The following is a 24,095-nucleotide window of genomic DNA, read 5'->3' on the forward strand; positions in this document are numbered from 1 at the left end:
TTTGTAGAGTCAAGGATGCTTCACTTTCATGAGGGGTAGGTTAAGGGAGGCTGTGGTACTTCTCTGAACTATCCCTGTGATAACAGCCTCTAGAATGAGCGAGTCAGTGTGTCTGCTCAAACACAAGCACACACGAATTTATCTTTACAGTGGGCGGCTGGCTCCACAGCAGTGTAAATACAGTAGAGTACAGTACAGAAGTGTGAAAGACAGTGTTACATCCATGAGGAGGGCATTGTTTTTCCATACAACAGAACTCTCTCTGTGGTTCAGCTGCTTGTTTACTGACTCTGTCATACTAATGTACTTATGTAGGTCACAGGGTTCATTCTTACCACGTGTGTCCTCCATCATCCAGACATCTCACGGCCCATTATTCACCCATAATGACGTTATCTTGATAACCTCAGAATAACCACAGCCCCCTTGACTTCCTTTGTATCTCTAATTTGTCAAAAAAAAAAAATAGTGTTTTCCTTCCATGGCAACTAATTGTTCTAATTATGCCAAGCTCGTATGACTTCTGACCTTTCCTTGTGACCCATATTGACCCGTTTACAAGTAATGCAGATTATGAACTCAAACCTAGTAAGCATTCAAGGAAAAAAAGAAGAAGGAGAAGTCCACTTCTAATGACTGCTGTTATTATCAATTGCAATATTTCCAGATTCTGATAAATCTTTGGCCATCCTTTCTGGTCTTAGCTCTCCCTGATAAAGCATTCCTTCAGCAGCTGAGAGAGGGTGGAGATATTTGAACAATTTGGAGAATGCTCCCAGTGTGACATCCAAATTACTTGTAGAAAAGCAATAGGCCAATATTGAGCCCAAACATCTGTCCTGTGGTTTGGTCCTCACACATTTTAGTGGCCACAGTTGGCTTCATCTGTTGTCAAGCTCTCACATTTATTTCCCTTTGTCATTTCATTAATATCTTACTTCAGCAGTATTTCGGTGCATTTGGGAAGCAGCACGGAGGGCAGCAAGCATTTGTAAGAGACACAAATTTCTGCTTGTACATTTTGGTGGGAAGAAACAGGCATTGTGTACTCACACTCATCTGTGTCCTCGCGGGAAATAAACAGCAACTAAATCAGTTGTTAGCTCTGTGTGTTATCTTTAAAGATGAAAGGACACTGAAAACAATGAAACCGCTGCCCTGGGGATTCTGTAGGAAGAGAAAAAAGGAAGAGAAAAAAAGCAACAACTGGAGCAAAGAATGAGACCTTTGATCTGTGCAGTCAGTCCCATTCAGTTAGTCTGAGACTGTACCCAGAAATAGAGAAGACGGGGGGTCGAGAATAAAAGTCCCAGTTCACAGAAGTAGCCTGCACACAACTGCAGAACTTTTATGAACATTATTTCAGAGATATTGTGATGGATTGTTTGTTTTTCTCAATAAAATAAAATAAATGTATCATCTTAAAAAGAATTAAGTAGGAAATGTTTGTCGGCTATACTGTTCAAATAAATTGGAATCTGACTTAGTGTTTTTCAGTATGAGATGAAGGGGGAAACGAGGTCCTGCATGACAGACCACTTGACCACAACGTCCCCATTCTGATTCTGACTGGAGACCTTTTTTGAATATCATTGCCTTTTCCTCTCAAGCTCATTAAAACATTACATTTTAATTATTCTTGCACACACTGTACGTTGACAAACTGTATTCTAACACATACAAAAGAAAAGAAAAAGTGTGCTCAGTGGTTTGCCTCCTGACTGGCAACTATTGAAAAGATGTACCAGCTTTTTGAACTCATCTTCGGCTTTTGTTTTGCAAATATCCTACTTTTTTCTGTAATAATAAGTTTAGATATTTCATTCTTTTATTGTTATCCCTTTTTTATTTTTCACCAAATTGAGCGTAAGCCTGTCATTGTTTTGTTGTTCTATTTGCCATATTGAGTTTCAGTTGTAGTTATGTCATGCCCCATTTTTTTTAAGTTTTAGTGACCTGGTGAGGTTTCACTGTAAGCCCCACACAGGTTTCTGATCTCTCCAGCACACACTCTCTCTCTTTCCATGTTAAAGACATATGTTGTATTGTTTCCTATGAATGTGTGCAAACCAATAAACTAAAAAAAACAAAAAACATCTCTGCTGAAACAGCCTGATTTGATAATGTCTGGTAGCTTGTGTTTAGTTTCGGGCTACTGGCAGCCGTTGGTGCACAGTCACTGCAGCCTGGCCTGTCTGCTCTGGTTTCATAAGCAGAGAGAGTGAATGACCTATATACTTCTCTGAGGGAGGGGAAGTCACCTTGTTGGCCGACCAGCAGGCAGGCAGGCTGGCACGCAGCGACAAGGTTTTAATGTGTGGCACTATTAAAGGGTGGACCACTGCATATAAGAAGCAGATCCTTTAGGGGGACCTTTTCGTTCCTGGCTGTAAACTTAGTGGGGGTGTTTTTTTGTTGTTGTGGATTGCTTTCTTGTTAACATTGCTTTGTCATGGTATTAAAAGGCCAATGTATGGGGGGAATATTCAGCAAATTAACATCGGAAAAACACATCTTGACATGGATTGGATTTGTGCATGCACACGTACACACACTCACATTAGCTGAAACCATGGGGCCCGGTGCCAGGAAGATCTAGTCAGACAAACACCTCACCAGAGACTCCTCTAAGCGTCCTAACAAATTGAATGTGTGTGTAGATGGACAAGAGGGAATTAGATCAGTGGTCCTGATTGTATCTGAGTGTGCTGGTGCTGTACCCCTTTCCAGCTAGCCCCCTGGAGGAAATGTGTGTATGAGAGAGCGTGCGAGGTAGAGAGACAGAGAGAGGAGGAGAGAGAGTGCTTGGCAGCTGGTTTGATGAAGGATGTAAGGAGAATGTTAACCAGACAATCACCTTGCATGTTATTGATTGAGATGGGAGAGAGGTAATTAGAACAGAAAAGAAGGGAAAGCTGAGGCCACTTTAATGTTTTGATACAAGGTGTTCTCTCTTTGTGCCCATCTACGTGTTGTGTTCTTTGTGTGTCTTGTGTTTTTGTGTATGCACATTAAGGGAAATGTTTTATCAAAAATGACACAGCATATCCTAACTTTTCTGTATAACCCGTAGACCTATCCTTCCATGCACAACGCTTTTAATCTTCTCAGAATGTAAATGTATGTAAAGAAAAAAATAGTGCATGTGAGGGCAAACTGATTCAGTGTCATTCCATTTATAAGTAGCATGAATAAGTGGCCTACCCTGATATCATATATTCCTTTAGCATCACCCACAGGGCATACTTGCTCTGCAAACTGATGAAACCATGTCATGTTTCATACCAGACTCCACTGTGGCAAAATGTACGTATCTGCCATCCTCCCTTCATCTCTTGCCTCATATCTCCATTTAGCAGAGTTTGGTTTAACGTCCCTGGAAATGCATTGAATATGGCTTTGCAACAATTCTACATGTAGTATACTAGAGCCTAATTTATACTGGATTTTTGAAGCCAACATTTTTTTTTTCTTCCTAAACACAAAGGAATAAACTTCTTGGTGCTTTTATACAAATTATGTAATTATGACAATGTTTCAGGATCACAATAAGGTTTATTTATTAAGTTCTCGCTTACATGGAATTTGCCGTGCTGTACAATAAACATGTTACGTAAGAACAAATAGAAAATATAGGTAAATTAGTGCTAATGTAAAAAATGTAAAAATAGAAGCAACATTACAATACATATGTGAAAATATACTATAATAAATATTGACAATTTACTCATATTGGTACTGCAATTTATTGGCGCAACATATGTCGATACTGAGACGCAGCATCTCTGGGAAGTGATATCCAATGATATTGGCCCAACGATTGATCAGTCGGGAAGTAATACTGATACTGTACAGTTGCTCTGTCAATCTATATTAAAAATGAACAGAATTTATGAGTGACATTATGAATGTCTAACCAACCTAAATTTGCTCACATTTTAGTTTCAATGTATAAACTGACAAAGCTACCACAACTAATGACATCCAAGCAACCAAGTTTACCCAACAGTCCGTCTTTCACTGTAATTAAACATGACAAACATATCAGAAGTAAGTCTATGAGACAGGAAATGCATGCCCCAATATAAAAAAAACTGTATTGTTGTATTTATCTGGTAATTTACCTTGATAAAGATCATATTGTCCTGCCCTACCTTGTGTGCACTGAGAGTTCTTTTCAGTTCTTTAAACCCTGTAATAAACTGCTTTGCCTTTTTTGTTAATAGATCAACTAGTCAGACACCATCCATTACTTTTCACCTTTGACATCTATTACCATGACCCTCATGGTCTCATTTGCAGAAAATGGTAAACTGTAACTAATTTTCCGATTTAGCAGTGCATGAGTAAGAACATACTGTACACCCTGAACAGTAATTGTCATGTAATTGTAGAAATCAGTCAGTATTAAAAGCATACACACATACATGATGCCAAAGAAAACAAAGCTTTGGATCAGGCATAACTGCAGCACTTCAATCAATTCTGTTGCCTGCTGGTTGTTGCTAAGAGTAAACAATGACAACATGCTACTTACAGTACGGCACACGTCAGCACCGATTCTCACATTTGACCCTAAACTGGTTACACGGTTTACACTATCACACAGTCAAAGCTGTAGTGTGTTGGTTATGGTTTGTATTTTTTTTTTATCCACCACTCAATGCTTGAATACTCAATACTCAAGTGCCTCACACTTTGTATGCCAAAAAGAGATAAGTGTCTCTACTTACATTTGACATCCTGCTCTGTGTCTCTCAGCTTAAATTTAAATAATCTCCTCTATAATTCTGTCATTCTCATATACGTAAGCCTGATGATGCTATAACTCAATTGACTGCAAAGCCTTCCTCTCCTGGTTGGCAGACATCTTTATGGCTAGCCACACTGTGCTGCTACTGTATTGCATGTCATAAAACCACAAATGTTTCACAATGTGTTTCAGGCAATAACACTGAAAGGAAGGACACTGTCTGCCCTGGCTTTGGTGTTTACTTTTGAAAATCCTTCGTCAATTTGTCGACATCTAGTCTAAAACGCTTGTGTGTGTGTGTGTTTGTGTCCTTTCAGCTCGCCACTGAGACAACCGTCGTCAACGGCCAAAGTGTGCCTGGTTTGCGGCGATGAGGCATCAGGATGCCACTACGGTGTCGTGACATGTGGAAGCTGCAAAGTCTTCTTTAAAAGAGCTGTGGAAGGTATGGCAATAACACATGTTCAAACAAGATATCACTGGTCAGGTCTTTTTTTAGGGGGACTGAGAGCATAACACACTGCAAATTTAGAAAACACAAAGAAATGAATCAAGAAACACTGTCACCACTTTAACAAGACGTGAATACTGAAGAAAAACACAAGCAAACTAAAAGGGCAGACCTCCGCCAAGGCATGCCCCACCTCGCAATGTTAACATTCCAAATTGAGGGGCTGTTCATTGTAATTGTCCCAGTCTGGAACATATTTTTCCTATTATTTTGACACCACATGAATGCAACACAAATACCCTATCTCGTGATTGGGATTCACTCCAAGATGTAATGGGTTCTTCCTTGGCCCATGCTACACCCTTTCACCAGGTTTCATGAAAATTGGGGCAGTAGTTTTTCCGTAATCCTGCTGACAGACAAAACAAACAGACAAACTGTTCTTGGTGGAAGTAATTTAGAACACATTTACCACTTTGACAACACAGACAGCACAAAGAAACACACCACAAATACAAAAAAAAAAAGTTGTACACAACAACTGAATTAAGTTATAGAAGTCTTTGGTGGAGCTAAAAATGATGAACATGCTCGTAATTACTAAAGCTAAGTAAATAGTCAATATATCCTAAAATATAAAAATCATGTAATGGGAGTGTTGAAACTTATTTGATTGTACTTTGATTCACGTTTTCTTTTGTTTGTTCCTTTGTTGTTGTTGTGTGTTGAGCTGTCTTGGCCACTGTACATTTCTAATACTGGCCATTGAAAAGAGCAAAAACATCTGTTATTTATTGTTTAGAAAAGAGCAACATACGTATGTTGTTTAAACTATAATCTTAAAACTTGTACTTGAGGAGAAGGAGGAAGCTACTGTGCCCGTAATATGCTGCTATTCAGCAAGTTTCATTCATGTTGCATTATGGACAACATTGGTGCTCATAATTGTTTCACTGAATATCAAATCATTTCAAACAATATCACCTAAACTAATAACTATAGTGTTCAGACCAAGTTGAGGATACACTGCTCAATTTAATAACAGTTGTTTGTGGGTAGTGCCTTATGCCAAGTGCATGTGTTTTTCTGGTATAAGCTTACAGTTTTTTCAAACTGGGAAATGTGTGTAAAATGCAAATACAATAAGTAATTTTTAATTTTTTTAGATAATCATATTTTTCCTGATAGAATGGTGTTTGAGATAACATTTATTAAATGACCAAAAACATTTGGTACACTACATTAACAGACTGTGACCGAGTTTAGTGGTACATCAGGAAAAAAAAGAAAAGATAAAAACATTCAGTTGGTAATTCTCCTCCTTCTCTTTATGTTATATTTAGCCGAGGGAAAATCACAAGCAGCCATAATGTGCTTTTCATTTTGTGCCTGTTGCCTGAGGCATTGCCCTAACTCATTACTACGAGTGTGAATGCGAAACACACCCTTACAGACCCAGTGCAGGCAGAAAAAACAAGCAAACAAGCCTGCTAGTCAGGCCCTTTAGGTGTTTTCTTGACCGTTGGAGGAATGGCACTTATTCTCAATCAGATCATGCCTTAATTTGATGATATTTACACACCGTCATTACGAAGACCTGAAACCAGATTATGTGTCAGGGCTTATTGAATCAGACGTTCATTTGTTCTTGTTTCAAGCGTGGCCAGCAAAGAGCTGGCGGCAGATGCTAAAGATCTGACTTTGTGCGAGTGTTAGTCAGGTGAGGCTCTGCAGAGCCTAGGGCCCTCATTTATCAACCTAGCATAGAAACCAGTGCAGATATGAGCGCAGAAATCATCTCATGACAGGCTACACGTGGGATTCATGAAACATTCGTATCACACCAATCAGAGCATGAGAATGATCGTACATTGATAAATGCAGCGGCTGGAAATGATCATAATTTAAATATCACGCCCCAATATATTATCGGTTTTGAGGTCTCGCCCCTACAATTTACGACATTGCCAGATGTAATCCGGCTAAGGAGTGGCACTTTTCAGAGGTGGAGATTGAAACCCTGACATCTCAAGTTAATTTGTACTAACATGTGTACTATTTGTCTAAAAACTGGTATTGAAGGCTTTAGGAAGAATGCGGAAATAAAAGTGAAAGAAATTTTTCCCTTGTGTCCATTAACAACACTTTAAAAGACAAACGAAACCTGAATCAAAATGTTGTGCATTGTCATGTTTCCTGTATTGAATATCATTGCCAAATATAACACTTTACCTTTTAAAAAGGAGTAACATCCTGTCTCCTTGGTATAGCCCCCGTTGGGGCTGTGCTGGACCCTGCTCTCTGGGCATCGGGTCATCTGGCTCCATCACTACATTTGTGGCACCCTGTTTTCCTGCGCGATGTGGTGCAGAACCCCACAGGCTAAAACAATGTTGCCGACTCTTTCTGGCATGTATAGTAGCCCCCCTCCACCGTGGCCCGTGTGTGTAGGCTACGGGGGCACTGTTGCTCAGCTCATAGAGGTCTTCTACAAGAGCCAGATCTGCCATTGTCGATAAGTGATCAACTTACAGCATGTAACATCTCCGGTTACATGCTGTACCGCAAGTCCAAACTGACTCGAAAACTTGCGTACACAAGGTCAGACCAGACGTGAGATTTTTTTGCAGCCCACGCTCACGTTAATATTGACAAATACTTTGTGTAGGAATTGGCGTACGCCCATCCTACGCCTGTTTTAGGTCATACTCACTTTCCTAGATCTCTATATGCTATGTAATTAAACCCTATTTGTCTTGCATATGAAGTATAATTATTCTGAAATTTCATCATTGATTTGTGTGATGCCGTTTAAATCTAATGCAGCGCTCTTTATGGTATGAGCATCTTTGTTTTTGATTAGAGTTTCCTCTTGATTCTGCACTACCAAACAACTGCAACTGTTCAAATTATAGCGTTATAAAGGGTCACACGTACAGGGGTGTAACGTCATCGAGGTGGTGTGGGACGTGTACGCCCTTTTGATGTGCAAAGCGAGCGGTTACCTTAATTGACCCCTCCACAGCTGGTGCCGAGGTGGAAAAAGAGAGGTAAGGTGGACGGAGGCAAAGGTTTAAAATAGTAAGAGAAGGATTTTGCAAAGTGAAGCGAGACAGAGGACAGTGAAACAGATACAGTGAGGGAGGGGTGGGGGGGCGAAGGACAAAGAAAAAGTCAGACGCAGACAAAGAGATAAAGAGAGGAGGAGCCGAGAGAGGGAATAAGAAACAGGGACAGGGATGGAAAACGATGTGTCAGCAGTGAGCACCAGAGAGGTGTAAGTCAGGATGTGAGAAGACGTTTTACTCCTCCCTTCTCCCAGTATTTCCTCCTCCTTCTCCTCCTCTTTTCTCTCACAGTTTAAAAAACTCAGACTTTGAATGCAAGATATAAAAGGCTGCGGAGAGTGAGCATCTGTAGAAAGGGAATAATCCAGCCCATGCTTAATTTCTTTTGGCACCGCCTGCCTCAGGGGACAAAACTTTTCGGTCGGCTTTAGCTCATTAGACGACTAACTGGCTCACAGCCCTTTTACTACAGAGACTAGTTCGGATCAACAAAACAGATCAAATCGTCTGACTGTGGAGGGTCTGGTTTCCTCGCTATCCAAGTCTGACAAGTCATTGTTAGGTAGCTTTATTTAACATCACCGGAGCTTGGCACAGTTATTCCTTGAAGTCTACATTTTAGGTTTACATTTAGACCATCTGTGTGGAATATCTATTGGCCACATGGGCCTTTTGCTGTCCAAATATGTGCACTTACAGTCCTCCTCAAGAGGACAAATATTCATTCCACTTAATTTTTGTCACATTTACCAGAAGGCACAGCCAACTGTGCAGCATAAAGTTTATAGCCATTGTTTCCCGGAAATATTTGGAAATACTGAAATACAGTATGTGCACTGACTGAGCTTTTTTTTTTTCCCTCTCTCAATGCCCTCAATTCATTCTTTAAGCTTTCACTTTACACACTTCATAAAAGAAACATTCATTCACCTGCTCTCCTATTCACTACAGGTCATCCAGAGTATCTCATTAAGTTTGGCAGCCCTTATACAGTACTCACACATTTTATTTACTGTTATATTCTTGCATAGTAAACAAACAGAAGGGTAATAACTTTTATGAAGCTTCCAAGTTTTGTAATTGAATTACTAATGTTGACTTTACTGTCATATGCAAACATGCACCCAATTTATAGCCTCAATCGACATGAATGGATTCTTCTTCCATTCATTCTTCCGTTTATCCTGCGCTGCGGTAAAAAGCCTTCTGACACAAAACAGTTTGTAAATATGTGTTTTCATCCCTAATGAAATGTGGAAATAGCTGAATGCATTCATATGTGCTTCTCTCCTGCACCCACTCCACGAAAGACTAAAGTTTGTTGGTACAAGACAGCTGCATTCAATAAAACGGCTCCATGTGGAGTGCATTTGAAGAGTTGAACGCTAGCTTATTATTCACATGTCCTCAGTGGCTTGGCATGTCTGCTCTTTGCATAATACTAGGCCCTGCTTTTAGCTCACTAGTTGTTTTTCTACTGTTCTCTTATTGAACGGAGAGACTTACAGTGACTTTAGTAGACCTTGTTATGGTCTCGGTGTGTTCGGTGATGTGATTGGGTTGTGGTTTCTATGGCGCTGATGTCACTCTAAATACCTATTCTATAGTACTGTATCTGTGGGAGAGGTCATCTGAGGACACGTCTCGCACTGTTTCTGCTTTGACTAGCAGCTCTGCCGTCCAATCGCATCTTTTTCAGCTCCGGCTGGGGGAGTAAAGGCCTCCCTCCGTGCCGGAGTGAATGCTTCAGGTTATGTGTGAGAGGCTCATGTAACAACAGCTAAAGCGAAGCCATTTAGCAATGTTGCCTTCATTCAAGCGCCTCAACACATGTCTCACTTCAGAGCTTCTTTGAGTAAAAATTGCATACAACATACATACAAACCCTATCACACATGCATGGACATGCACTTCTTCACAAGGAGAATAGGAATTTGGGTGCACATTACAGCATTAGGTAGAAATTAAATCTACAAAGCTTACTGCAAGCATGTGTGACCTACATTGCTAATAAGGAGGAAGGGTCTCTCTACTGCAGCCCAGATACATTTACTGTCACAGGATGTGTGTGCAATACACAATCCTTAACACATTGGTATATATATTTTATTTACAGCATTTTCCCTACATATGAAGCCTCAGTAACAGGTATGCTGCATGATTAGTGCACGAATGATGAACACACACACACACACACACACACACACACACACACACACACACACACACACACACACACACACACACACACACACACACACACACACACACACACACACACACACACACACACACACACACACACACACACACACACACGACAGTGTCTCACTATATTTGTGGGGACCAGTCATTGACATAATGCATTCCCTAGCCCCATACCCTAACCATCAAACCTAAATGCCTAACCTTAACCCCCACCGTAACCATAACCTAATTCTAACCCTGATCCTAAAACCAAGTCTTATTCCTCAAACAGCCCTTTAAAGTTGTGGGGACCAGCATTTTGTCCCCACAAAGCTGTCAGGACCCCATAAGTATACTGTATTCCCAGTTTTTGGTCCCCACAAATGTAGTTAAACATAGTACACACACACACGACTTCCTCTCTAAGTGTCCTCAATTCCCCTGGCCTTGGCTGACCTGCAGGCCCCGATGGCTCCTCAGTGGATATAATCTGACCTCCATCTCTTCCTGCTCCCTGGTGATACCTTTGTTCTTTGACATTAATGCAAAAAGGATCCAGTGCAGCCAGTGGGTTATACCTTTTGTGTTCAACCAAATGAGCTGTGGCAATCTGATGGGCTTTATCAGTGTCTTCACTGGTGATTGGCTAGATAAAGATACAGTAGTACAAGTGTTGTGGCATACACTTGCGCTATATGTAATAATTACAAATAAAGTAGGTTCAGAAAAAAAACGCATTGTTACACAACTAAGTGGAATTTCACCATTTTAATGTCCTTTAAGATATGAGTTAAATCTTTTAAAATGGGCATTCAAGTAACGTTGTAAGAGACACGTTTTTGTACAGCTTTGATGAGACAAGAGGAGTGGGCATATTTATCTACTAACTCTATAGTCTGAAAACACTTTGCAGCAAGCATTCTTTGATTTATTTGATTTAGAAGAAAGTTATGTGTTTTTAAATGTGTTTTTATTTTGTACAAATGAAAATATGAATGTCTTGACAAACTTTTGGTGTTGTGCTGGATTAACGTTATAATGCATTGTGGTTGCGAGTACTATAAGACAAAGTTTCTAAGTGCTTTTATCATGAACACTTTCATATTAGGCTAGATTTGTACATTAGACACTTCCAAAGACCATATTGAGACCAACATAATTACTGTATACATTATGTACAAAGGCAGCAGATGGTGAAAATCTTTGGGAGACCCAAAATGACAATAGGTTTGAGAAATAACAGATTATTGTAAAAGTAAAGAGATCAGTAAACAGAATAACAGCTTCTATTTACATCCTTTTTTAACTTCTCTACCCTCTTTTTTTATAATGATCCAAACAGGGAAACTTAATTGTGTAGAGCCTCATCCAACACAGCTGTTTTTGTGTCATCCAAAGAACTGGAGTAGCAGTGCCATTGCAAGGAAGTGATTTGCATACTGCTGTCCAAGTGGTAACAACAATAACATATCCAACAGGCCTGATTTTTCTTTTTTCTTTTCTTTTCCTTTGGTTTTATGGTATTTCATTGGCTATGCAATTTAGGTTGCATGAATACAGATGAATGACGATCACAAATGTGACCAAATGTTTTGTGAGTGGACATATAAATGGCATTAATCTATCAGAGTGACATAGTTTTAAGCACATTCTTTAGTTGAATGCCATCTTGCAATTGCAGGACTGGCTTGCAACTAAGAATTATGCAGCCACTACTAAATGCCCTTTAGAGAGTCACAGTAGTATTATTATTGATGATGTGTGTCAGCTACTGTATCTGAGAGGCTATTTAAACAATCGGGGGCCTGAACACTTGTGTCTAGTTGCTATTCAAAAATGTCAAGTAAAAGGCTATATTTTAGCAAAGGCCTGAAGTCTGTCTGTTTTTTGTTTGTAAAGCAGATGCTATGTAGCTGTGCTGGTAGCAGGAGGACTGCAGGACAGATTACATTTGGTAAAGCAGGGGTCCCCATAGGAGAGAGTATTTCCCTTTCAGATGACGGTCCTCGTAACTGATGTAGGCTGGAGCTGACAGACTACTGAGACTACTCAGCGGGTTGTTGCCAGATTGTGAGATCATTAGCTAAAAGAAGATGTGAGTGAACTCCATTAAAAAAAAAAACTCTAAGAGTTGCCATGTAATGGAGAATGCTGACAGAGTGTGCATTGTTCCAGCAGACAAGAGTTTTTAGAATGATGTAACATTTAGTACAGTAACTTATAGATGTTTGTGTACGATGCAAATTAAAATATAAGTCAAAATTACTACATAAATTAACCATTTTCTTAGGAGATGAAAGGGGAATATTTTTCTTCTTCAATTTTATGATTTTGCAAGGTAAAACTGAAAAAGCTGCATTCATCATTAGCCTGCAAGTGCCGGGTTGATAAGCAAATGCCCATATTCAGAGGTAAACATGAGTACATACACACACAGTGCATAAATAAACAACTTCTCCCCACACACACACACACACACACACACACACACACACACACACACACACACACACACACACACACACACACACACACACACACACACACACTTATTAACAAGATTCAAGGGAATGAGCAAAACAGTTGACAGGAAGGCTCCAGAGTTTTCAGAATTGCCAATTGGGCCGGCCTATCCAAGCGAGCTTTTGTGTGTGTGTGTGTGTGTGTGTGTGTGTGTGTGTGTGTGTGTGTGCGCGCATGCACTAGGGGGGTGGGGAAGGGGATGGATGCGTTGTGTTTCCTGTGTCGCAGTTTACTGTTTTTTAGAGCAAGAAAAATGGGCTTATGTAACGGTCATGTGATTTAGCCAGAAATAGTGGTGGGGCTACAGCTGCTGCCTCTCCTCCTGCAGCTCGGTTCCTTGGCTTTTGGCAGCAGCCAGAAAGACACTGCGCACTACTCCTGCTAGCTCAGAAAACAACTTCTGCTCAGTCCTAAACACAAATTCAAATACTGTACTGTAGATGCAACAAAGGCAATGGACAGAATTTACAAACTGCATGGAAACTTCAATGCTAAAACAAAAGTCTATGCAAGGAATATCAGATACGTCTGAAGATAAAAAAAAAACAATCATACAAGGCGAAAATGCAAGGAAAAACAGATATATAGGCCCTACATTAACCTGCAAACATGTGCATGCACTCAACCATATACATCATCTGAGATGTATACACAATTTTACTGTAACATCAAGCCCAATAGAGCTAATACACTCACTGGGGTCATTGGGGTCACTTCACCACATTTTACCTCTCCATCTGGGCTTTGTGGTGATTTTCATGTGCGTGTATTAGTTGGTAAAGCAGATACAACATTTGTTTTTTTCAAATTGCCAAGTGGAGCAGCTTTGGCTGTGTGTGTGTGTGTGTGTGTGTGTGTGTGTGTATGAATGTGTGTGTGTGTGTGTGAGAATGGGAGTGAGAGAGTGAATGACTGTATGTGTGCACGAGCTTGAGCCTGCCTGTGTGTGGGCGTATGGCACTGAGGCTGGCGGACGTGTGGAAAAAGGGAAAAAGGATGGATGGAGATGCAGGCGTAGAGATGGAGAAGAGTGGAGGAGGAGAGAGGAGCTGTACAGTAAAGAACTAGTGGAGTGGAAGGAAGCACTCTGAAATGGGAGATCATTGGGTTTAGCTAAGGGCTAGGCAGGAGGCAGGAGGGATTCTCGCCATGTTAGCATCACTGTCAGGAATAGTCTAGCTGCAGCCAGTGTCCTGGTTCCAACGAATACTAATACCCTCATGCCACATAATGTAAAATACACCATTAGTCATGCGTTGTGGAATGTGAAAGCAGAATAATCACAATTTCAATCATTTTCACAGTGATAATCCTGAAATGTAGATCTCTGATATTGTTAAGATATTTCACGGGTTCCTGGGTTGACCTACATTACAAACAGCCACCGACAGAGATTCTACAGTAGAATCAAAACATTCACTTCTGTTCATGTGATCACATTTATACAAATATTATTTAGCCACCATTCTCTTCTTTACTGCACATCACAGCTGCTGTTCTATGTCAAACTGCATTTACGGTTCACTATCATACTGATGCTGTGTCTTGTCTTTCTGTAGGTCAGCACAACTACCTGTGTGCCGGGAGAAATGACTGTATCATTGACAAGATTCGAAGGAAAAACTGCCCGGCATGTCGCGTACGGAAGTGTCTCCAGGCCGGGATGAACCTAGGAGGTGAGGAGTCACACCCTCATTACGGATTTGCTCTGTCACATGTCTCAGATGTGACATTTGAGTCAACTTTGCTTATAAGAAATGATAGATATGGAAAAGCAGGTCTAGCTGTACTCACAGGAGGCCCGCGGATGCTGAGTCATATGTTTGTTTGTGTGTGTGTGTGTGCGTGCATATAGCATATCTGAGCACAAAACAGTATGCATAATGCATCCACTGAAGGTTTAGATCTACAGTACTCTATATGATGTCAGCTGAAAAAACCTTCAGACAAGTTACAGTATTGTAAGGAAAGACAACAGTGTAATAAAGAGGGATGTAGAATTAAAAAATTTTTATTGCCACTGGATATGCCAATTCAGGGTCGCAGCGGCATACACAAGGCTAACGGCATACTTGATAGGTTTTCAGTCCATTAGAGTAATTGAAATTACAAATTCTGTGCTCGCCAAAGAAACTAAATTTAAACATGAATGTAAATGTTTAGCTAAATTTGGTAGCGCTGTCAAATTACTAGGAGGAAAAACATGCACACAGCCAGAGTTGTCTGCTTCAAGCTTTTAAGTGAATTATTTGTGATTGTTCTAAATAAATCCAAGGTAAAATCTCTTCAAACTGGAATGATATGTATCCAAGCAGCGGTGAGAGGAGTTAATTAATGCCTACGTACTAGCTGCACCCTCTGTGATTTCAGATTCCTTGCCTTTCTGTCAAAATGAACCATTTAAAGAAATTACTGTAAAGTTGTTTTTCTTAATGCTCATCACCTATTTATCATAGCCTGTGGCATGTGATAGTAAAACTTTTTTTTTTTTTGCCATTAAATGTTCAGCAATTACATCGATTTGGATATTCAATGGGATGAAAGTGTCAAATCAATGAATATTGAATATCTTAATCCTTGGGGATATTTTAGCACTTTAAAAAGATTATGTAATTTATCTAAAGTACTATACAGTAGGCTACTGGTGTATTAAAAAGTCTGTCATCTGGAACTGCACTCGAATTGTCTGCTGTCATGTCAAATAAAGTTTAATTGTATAGCCCAATATCACATAAAAGATGTTCATGCCCCCAACAGCAACAACTCCCAACCTATCTAACGTAATGTTTTAGTAAATAGCTACGAAATTAAGGTTCCCATTTCTTATTTTTCCTCATAAGAGTTTTTTTCTGATGAACTGATGACGTTATTGAGCTTTATTAAACGGGAGAATCATTAAAACACGTATTGTTATGCACAGTTAAATGTGCAATGAAAACGCAGGTGTTCATAGAACATAAACACTTTCAATTAATGACGCAATGTAACAAACAGAGGACTACTATTATCAGTGCAGTATGAAATGTAATGTATCTGGAGGAATTGCTAAAACCGCAGTCCGATTGCTGGGTTATTGTCAACAATCATAAAATACACTTAAAGTGAAGTGCTCACAATGAGGGCAAAAAAGACTAAGTACTAAAACATGTCAGTAGTGTGGATACTGTTTTGTTTTTACATTTTGTTCAAGGCCTATGCCTTTGAATGTTAAAGCCAACACATTCATCCTGGAACCAATCCAAATCTCTGATAGTAAAACATAAAATAAACAAATGAGTACTGTTTGTGAAATTCCATTCCAGAAAATCACTTAATGATACATTTTCTGCACCGTAGATGCCTATTTTTAATGGCTGATTCGACCTGCTTGAATATATTTCAGTCAAAAAAACTATTGTGGAACTGATGTATTATTGAGTTAATACAGACTTTAAACAAAGTCCTTTTTTCTTTTACTTTGGATGGGAGGAAAATGTGCTCTGGTTTAATAGCATTTCTTTAAACCAGTCAGAGTCGTCATGGGCAGTGCTAAACTCCGCACAGAGACGCTGTGTCGTGTGAGAGAAAACTCAGATTAAACAGATAGTCTAGCTAGCTGTCACAATTTATAATGCAGATATCTGAGGAACAGTCAACAATAGTCCTCATAAATCCACTAAATTCAAAATTCAAACACAAGGAAAGCGGAAGGAAACGGAAAATACACACATCCAGCGGAATTTCCTGCAGCACCAGAGAGCAATCAGCGGAAGTGGAACGCAAAGGATATAGACTACTGCTTGGATGAAGGGCAGTCTTATAAAATGCTATATGAGCAGCAGCAGTGTTGAAGTGATATTTGGAGCAGTATAGGCTAAATGCAGCAGAGCAGAGCAAAAAAAAAAAAAAGACACCCACAATGCCTGGCTTACCTTTGCAAAGGTGCACAACATTTTTTTCACAAAGCCTATTAGACCAGACTGGGCTTTTTTGGTATGCCAGAAAAAGATTTTGTATTCTCTAATACATACAGTATTATGTCAAATGCAGTATGCCAAAAATACCAGAATGTCCTACTGCTTCCAGTCAGATTTTGTAGCAGGCAAGCCAGCATGGTTTTCTAGATATTCTGACCCACAATCGCAGCATTTATAAACAAGACAGTTCAAGTTATGAAGAAGAACAACATCCTAATTCTATGCATAGATGCAAATGTATACCTTGTAAGGGCAGCTACAGTAAAGAAAAAGTATGTGATTTGGCCCATGTATATTTAGATAGACAGTATGAGATACTTTACATTAAAGCAAACAGGTTCTAGTAACAACCCCAAATACTAGTATGGGCCTAGGAAATTTGCATATGTACCCTTTAAGTAAAAGATCTGCATACTTTTTCCACCACCAGGTTGAAGTCAAACCAATCTGGCCCATAGCTAATATAAAATACATTAGCATAATAACAATTGAAAAGCAAAATTAGCTTAGCCAAACCAATGTGAATAACAAGATCCTGATAGGAGCATAAAATTAGCCAACAGATGGTGATGCACTTATCAAATAACAACTAAACAGATGCAATAACCAGTGAGTAAGTAAGTAAAGATGTATTAACTTATTAATAAATCGGTTCTGTAAACAAGTGCTGCAACAAAGCTGAAACACAACTGAAAAAAATACCAACAGCAACACCAGCCACATAAAGTAGCATTTTGCTTTAGCATGTTAGCTAGCAAGAAGCAAGACTTACTTTTGTGAGATGAAGCAGTGATTCCCTGGCATCTCAGCAGTAGAACATCCTTAGGTAGAGAGACTCTGAGAAGGGAGAACTACAGGGTCCCTCTTGAGGTAAAGTTTGTGGACAACAGTGAATGACCTTCCAACAAACAGAATATGGGAATATACATATAGCAGCAGCAGCTAACATTAGTATAAATGCTGCATCTACTGTATAACACTGATAGAGGAAAATACAGAGGGCATTGTTGCACAGGGGGTGTTAAATGTAAGTTAGATAGTGTTGTGTGCAAGTATGGCAGCACAGCTGGAGTTATTAACCTGAACAAGCTGAGAGGCTTGGCTTATAGGCCCTTCTCACAGCAGCCATTTTGAAATGTCATTGTTGGGCAAACACAGGTGAAATTAATTATGGTCCCGTTCAAATGAGTGTGTCACAGCCATTCCAGTGAGCTAGCGCCTGCATGCTAGCTAGTAACAGGGCCCTAGACCTGTAAAATAGAACAGGACCATAATTAATGTTATTAATTAGTTATTGGCATGTCAAAATGGCTGCTGTGAAAAAGTCCTGTTGTATGAATGCATGTAGACTATGTTTATCTTTTTTCTTGGCTTGTTTATTATCCCTCAAAGATCAAAATTAAAAGTAAATTAAAGTAAATTAAACATAATTATTGCAACTTAGTTTTTACTAGACTTCACTCGAGATGGACCCTTTTACAATTTTTGACTCACATACTAACATTTAGAGTTACAACTTCCCAAAAGTAACTTCCTTCAAATACAGAAATAACTAAATTCTTGTACTTGTACAGTGCGAATTTGATCATCACACCTTACAGTTACAGTGAGAAATAAAAAAATCACATTGGTTTAAAATTAAGCATTTAATAGCAGTACACATTGTTAACAAATGCCGCGGACTTGAATGTTTGCATCCAGATACTAAGTATTTTAAATAATATATATATATATATATATATATATATATATATATATATATATATATATATATATATATATATATATATATATACATATATTGGCTTATTATTTGATTGCGTCTGGGCCCTTTTACACAAATTTCTAATAGCTTACCAGGGTGACCCATTTTACATATCTGCATAATGTATTATGATTGTACTTGTTTTTTAACTTTTCTGAATACAATTAAACTGAACTGTACAGTATCTGTCACATTGTAATTATAACCTCAGATTATAGATGTAAGAAATGCCACAAACAAAATTCTTTAATGAGGGTTTTTATGTTCCCCACAGCACGGAAGTCGAAGAAGTTAGGGAAGCTAAAGGGTGTCAGCGAGGATGTTCAGGGCTCTAAGGATGGCCAAACTGCCACAGGAGGGGTTGGAGGCGGTTACCTATCCTCAGAGAAAGATCTCACAGCCAGCGCTGCCAATGCCCTGGTGCCCCTCGGACCTGGGGTCACACCTTTTCTGCCGCCCTCCATCTGCAGTGTTTTGGAGCTGATTGAGCCTGAAGACGTGTACTCTGGTTATGACAACACGCATCCTGACACCGCTGACCACATGCTGTCCAGTCTCAACCGCCTGGCCGGAAAGCAGATGGTACGCATGGTGAAGTGGGCCAAAGTACTTCCAGGTTAGTGACCACTAGAGCGGTGGGCCGAGTCCTAAATGCAGTGCACTCACAAATATGTGTAAAGAAAACAAGGTGTGTAAATCACATTTTTAAAGGTTTTTTTTTTTTACGATGATTACGGTTTAGGTTGTACTACGAGTCACATTATTTCCCACAATGCTTTTAAAAGTCAATGAAAGGTTAAGGAAGGCTACTGTATATTCATTAGATTTAAATAGCATGCAAATCCAATAAATTGTATATTTTCAGTGCAATACACTATATGTCTTTGGCCATGTAAGTTATTATATTGATAATGACTTTATTGGTAAACAAATGGAATTAAGTCTTTTTTTGGATGAGTCAGATAAAAGGGTAAATGGTAAAAACATCAGTCTTACAAATCAGGGGGAGTTTATTGTATAATTTTGGACTGCAGGGGTTTAATAAACACATGCCTACATCCGCCTACAGCAACACAGCTAGTTCTGTCAGGGCAAACAGTTTTATTTTAAGTTTTAGGTCAGGAAATTATCCCGTAAAGCTTCAAGAAGATTAAAAAAGAGAATCCTATTTTACCATTTAAACGAATCAAGATTAAGATTCCCAAACAGAACTCATTTACATCTTCGTTGTCAGCTGTTATGTTAAACAGAAGATCTAAAGTTTTTTTTAAATTATTTTTTCCCCAATAAACCAGATCACTGTAAGAAAATATAAAATGTTTTAAAAGGGATAAACAAGTTGCCCTAAAATGCCAGTCAGTGGGAGACAGTGGAAAGATGCCTCACAGGTAGCTCTTTGAGGCTGTTTAATTTGCTGTATTGCAAATATTTGATACCTCTACGGTGTCTGCTTGCCATATCCGGACATATAAATAGAAGGGGAGCCAGACAGAAGGGTCAAAATGAGTACCTTCGACTTTCAGATATGCCACTGCCTGCATTCAGCTAACATTTGGATGTACCAGGTCTAACACACAGAGGAACATGGAAAAAAAATTGTCAGTACCAGCAATATATTCTTATCAATGGGAGCTACATTATTAGCACATACTTTTCTGATGTCTAGATATCTCAAGTAACTTGAAGAGTGAATATTGAAGACATCAAACTCTATTAAGTACATATTTTCATTATCAGCCAGCCCTGTACTGAATACACACAGTCAAGCCAGGCATTTGACATACCTTTTCTACAAATGTATTTTACTGTTTTACTAATTATTGTATTTTGCAGATTGACATGCATATTGACTAAGATAGGCCCTAAGCTTTGATAAGTTGTTTACGTGTCCTCAGTTGGCCTATGTTTTGAATGAGGAAGAGTTTCTTGCCAGAGTTTGATTGAGAGGTTGGCAAGTTTCCTATTCAACTCTATTTTTGGAGTTCTATAGACAACATGCCAATAACTGGAGGCCTTGTAGGATTTGCATAAAACAAGAATGGGTGAATATTTCTCAGTGGTTATCATGCCTAAACAAATATTGCCACAGAAAAGCAAACTGTAGCAAAGACACACTTTACCCAATGCATGTGAACACATGTACACAAGTATACATGCTACATTTTGTCTGCTACATTTAAACATAGTGCTTTCTTTTCAACAGCGTCATCTGTTTCTGCTATGTGTCTTGTTTTTGTGTGTTAGGTTTTCGGGGCCTGCCCATTGAGGACCAAATCACCCTGATCCAGTACTCATGGATGTGTCTGTCCTCCTTTTGCCTCAGCTGGCGCTCCTACAAACACACCAATGGACAGATGCTCTACTTTGCCCCTGACCTCATCTTTGACGAGTAGGTCTTCACTTCCGAATCTGCAGTATACCGCACACACCACGCTGATGTTATTCAAGTGTACCAGTCCTGACATTTAGCAGTGACCCAGATATTAAATATTTTTTTGTCATGCATAATTTATATGATCTTCTTTTCAAAATGTAAAAGACGAGGTCACATCAGTTCCATTTCACCTGTTTTTAAGTAACAAGCACCAAAATAGAACATATATGATATAAAATATATTTGATGTTGTCTGATCCCCAACACACAAACGTGTCTATTACAGATGTAAGAAAGAATTATTTGTTTTTCAGAGTATATAATTAGTAGATACAGTTCAAAGCTATCCAAAGGCAAAATTATTTTTTTGCGGTGATGAGGTTTTTAGGAAGTCGTGTACTTAAAGCAAAGGTAATAATTTTGCACTTGATTTCTGGGACTTCGCGGGGAAGTACTTTTGTACTTTTTGCTGGTTTCTTAATTGCGTCAAGCACAGGCGATCAAAGCCTAGCCAGGGCAGTCAATGGTCCACTTGTACTGTGTTAATATGTTTGAACAGGGGAGCAACATGGGCCTTTTCTCATTGGAGCTGTGGTGCATGACCGCTGATGAATTGAATGTAATAGAATTAATCAAAAATGAGAATAGCAGCCTCTGTAGGCACCCGCTGAAGAGGAGTGGGTTCAGTCAGGGGCAGGTTTGAAAGCTCCAACTAATAGCTTGTGTAAGTCAATGTCAGTGGGTCAGTTTGTCCCAAATAAACAAATAAATAAACAGCAGCGCAAATGCCATTGTGCAACACAGCTTCAGGCTCCGTGAGCCTGTGTTGTATCACAGTGAGCTTAGTACAGTTGGTAAAGCATTAGATTGCCACACCAGAGATCCCCTGATCCTCTAATCAATTTAGTGCCAAGTGGATCACAGTTTATTAAGAACGACGTGTTTCCTTCTGTGACATGACAGCCGCTTTTGTAGAAAATCTTATTTTGTGATAGAGACTTGATGGTTTGCATCATTTCTGGAAGAATTTAGTTGGGAAAATGTTCTAGCAGAGGACAATATTGTTACACATGCATGTATATGACAAATTAAGATGAATGTTTTGCAGAGAAATTAAATTAAGTTTTTATTTTTGCTGTACAGTATGTTGCTGATGCTGTATATGAAGCATTTACTACAAGCCTGTCCAATTGACCAGCTGGAGATGGTGGTGGCCTGGATGTCACTGCCATCTCCATTGTGTCTTTTTGGGCCTGTTATCAGGTCGAGGTGTGTTGCTTGCTTGTTGTTAACGTACAGTATGTTGTTTTGTTCATTGATAACTCTGTCAAAAAATGAGGACATTAGTTCGAAACTTTGCTGATTCCATTCTTTAGGGGTCGGGCAGTTTATACGTGTTTCCATAGCTACTTAGTGCTTATTGACCCAGGGCATTAAAGCATTTATTGAATAGACTGTCCACTCACTTAGCTATTAGAATGGAATCTGTCACTGATTGAGCGTAAATACTGCAAAGACAGATGTGCGTTTTAGACTAAATACAGAGCAAGCCTGCGCAATCTGTGTCATTTAGTCTTTGATGTGAAAATAGAAAACAAAGCTATTTGCCAAAAGGTTCTGGGCACTCACCCATGATTCAGTTAATGTACATGTCGGACAGGAACAATGTATCTGCTGTGTATAAAGTTAGAAATGATTCATGAACTCTAACATATAGTATAAGTAATGCTCCAAAAGCATTGGCAGTAAGTTCTACTGGCCACAGACACCGTACAGAAAAGATAAAATTCTAAATAATTTTTATATTATTTAGTTTAAAGACAGCACTCCCTGTTTGTGCCTTTACCACTGTTGAGTTTCTGTATGAATATAGAGATTTTTTTCTTTTACAGCCAAACAAATCCTTTCATTTTAGTCTATATTTTAAACATGTACAGTCACAGAAAGCAGTATGTAGTTGCTCTATTATTGGCTAACAACATGGACCGCAACCAGCAGTGGAAAGTGCACTTCCAATATCAGTTTGCAAGCTAGATAGCTAATTAACTAGTCATTTGTAGCACAATGAAGAGCTTAATGTTTACCTTTAAGTGTAAATGTCAGTCAGTGTCAGTCAGTTTAGATGCTATTCGGTGTGGTCGTTTTGTCAATACCGCTAACAAAACATTGTCCTTGGCTTGTGAACTGCAGTTACCAGTGCTAGATGAATTACATTGTGTCACTGTTCCCCTGCCAGCTCAGCTTTCAATCAAACACACACGTTGGCCCACCCACTCAGAGGCTTGAAGGCTAAAAAGCATTTCTGATGTATCTCTGTAAGACCTTTTCATCTTTCAATATTAAAAAATATGAAAACATTAAAAAAATATATATTTAGAGATTATATTTTACTGAAGACAATGACTCATTGTGATTTCAGGTAGACATTTCTGACAATAATATTGAGTTGGCTTCTTCCAGCCAAAAGTGAATCTTTCTTTTTTTTTTCCTCAGTTCTGCGCTCCTTCCTGAATCTTTTACCATAGAAACAGAGACAGAGAGTGAGTTTAAGACCGAGAGAGAAAGCGAGTGAGAGCAAGACAGAGATGGAGAGATGTAGACAGACGGGAAAAAGAAAGGGAGAAGGTGGGAAGGAGAGATTTCTGCCAGTTTTTTTTCATTCTGACCCAAAACCAGCAGCTCATTTTGGGCAGTGATTCAGCAAAATTGATTTCAGGAAGAGAGTGCGAGATAGAGAAAGAGAGAGAGGGAGGAAGAGAACGTGTGGAGACTTTAGAAACTCCAGCCCAAAGTTGTATCAAATGATGTTATGCTGCACTTTGTGAAACTGCCCACATACACAGTGCAGCTCGGCAGGGAAACAGGACTGCGTCTCTCCCAGACGTCACAGTTTAGCGGTTATTTAGTCAGGCCGACAGACTGCTGTTCCACAGAAAATACTGTAGAATCTGTCTGATCATTATGCACTCATTTCCCATCGGCTGCTTTTGGTCTCTTCTACAAAATGTTTTGTCTAGT

At 39.3% G+C, this 24,095-nt stretch overlaps 1 protein-coding gene and 3 long non-coding RNA genes across 4 annotated transcripts in view; 2 read left to right on the forward strand and 2 right to left on the reverse strand.

The window, feature by feature from the left end:
- The window catches only part of LOC116705727 (uncharacterized), a 10,625-nt gene extending 8,605 nt beyond the window's left edge, over window positions 1–2,020 (forward strand). Inside the window, exon 3 of the long non-coding RNA XR_004336011.1 lies at window positions 1,687–2,020. This is a non-coding gene — a long non-coding RNA (uncharacterized LOC116705727). The remainder of the gene's footprint in view (window positions 1–1,686) is intronic.
- The window catches only part of LOC116705733 (uncharacterized), a 26,986-nt gene extending 10,601 nt beyond the window's left edge, over window positions 1–16,385 (reverse strand). The window contains exon 1 of the long non-coding RNA XR_004336013.1: window positions 16,375–16,385. This is a non-coding gene — a long non-coding RNA (uncharacterized LOC116705733). The remainder of the gene's footprint in view (window positions 1–16,374) is intronic.
- LOC116705724 (uncharacterized) overlaps window positions 1–17,874 on the reverse strand; it is a 41,643-nt gene extending 23,769 nt beyond the window's left edge. The window contains exons 1-2 of the long non-coding RNA XR_004336007.1: window positions 17,794–17,874; window positions 17,711–17,759 (exon numbers count right to left, since the gene is read on the reverse strand). This is a non-coding gene — a long non-coding RNA (uncharacterized LOC116705724). The remainder of the gene's footprint in view (window positions 1–17,710; window positions 17,760–17,793) is intronic.
- The window catches only part of nr3c2 (nuclear receptor subfamily 3, group C, member 2), a 72,382-nt gene that overhangs the window by 37,808 nt on the left and 10,479 nt on the right, over window positions 1–24,095 (forward strand). Inside the window, exons 3-6 of the mRNA XM_032542043.1 lie at window positions 5,071–5,198; window positions 14,542–14,658; window positions 18,978–19,319; window positions 20,948–21,092. Coding sequence (XP_032397934.1) covers window positions 5,071–5,198; window positions 14,542–14,658; window positions 18,978–19,319; window positions 20,948–21,092 — 732 coding nt within the window. The remainder of the gene's footprint in view (window positions 1–5,070; window positions 5,199–14,541; window positions 14,659–18,977; window positions 19,320–20,947; window positions 21,093–24,095) is intronic.

This window comes from Etheostoma spectabile, chromosome 2, assembly GCF_008692095.1.
Source record: "Etheostoma spectabile isolate EspeVRDwgs_2016 chromosome 2, UIUC_Espe_1.0, whole genome shotgun sequence".
In the NCBI taxonomy this organism is placed as follows: Eukaryota; Metazoa; Chordata; class Actinopteri; order Perciformes; family Percidae; genus Etheostoma; species Etheostoma spectabile.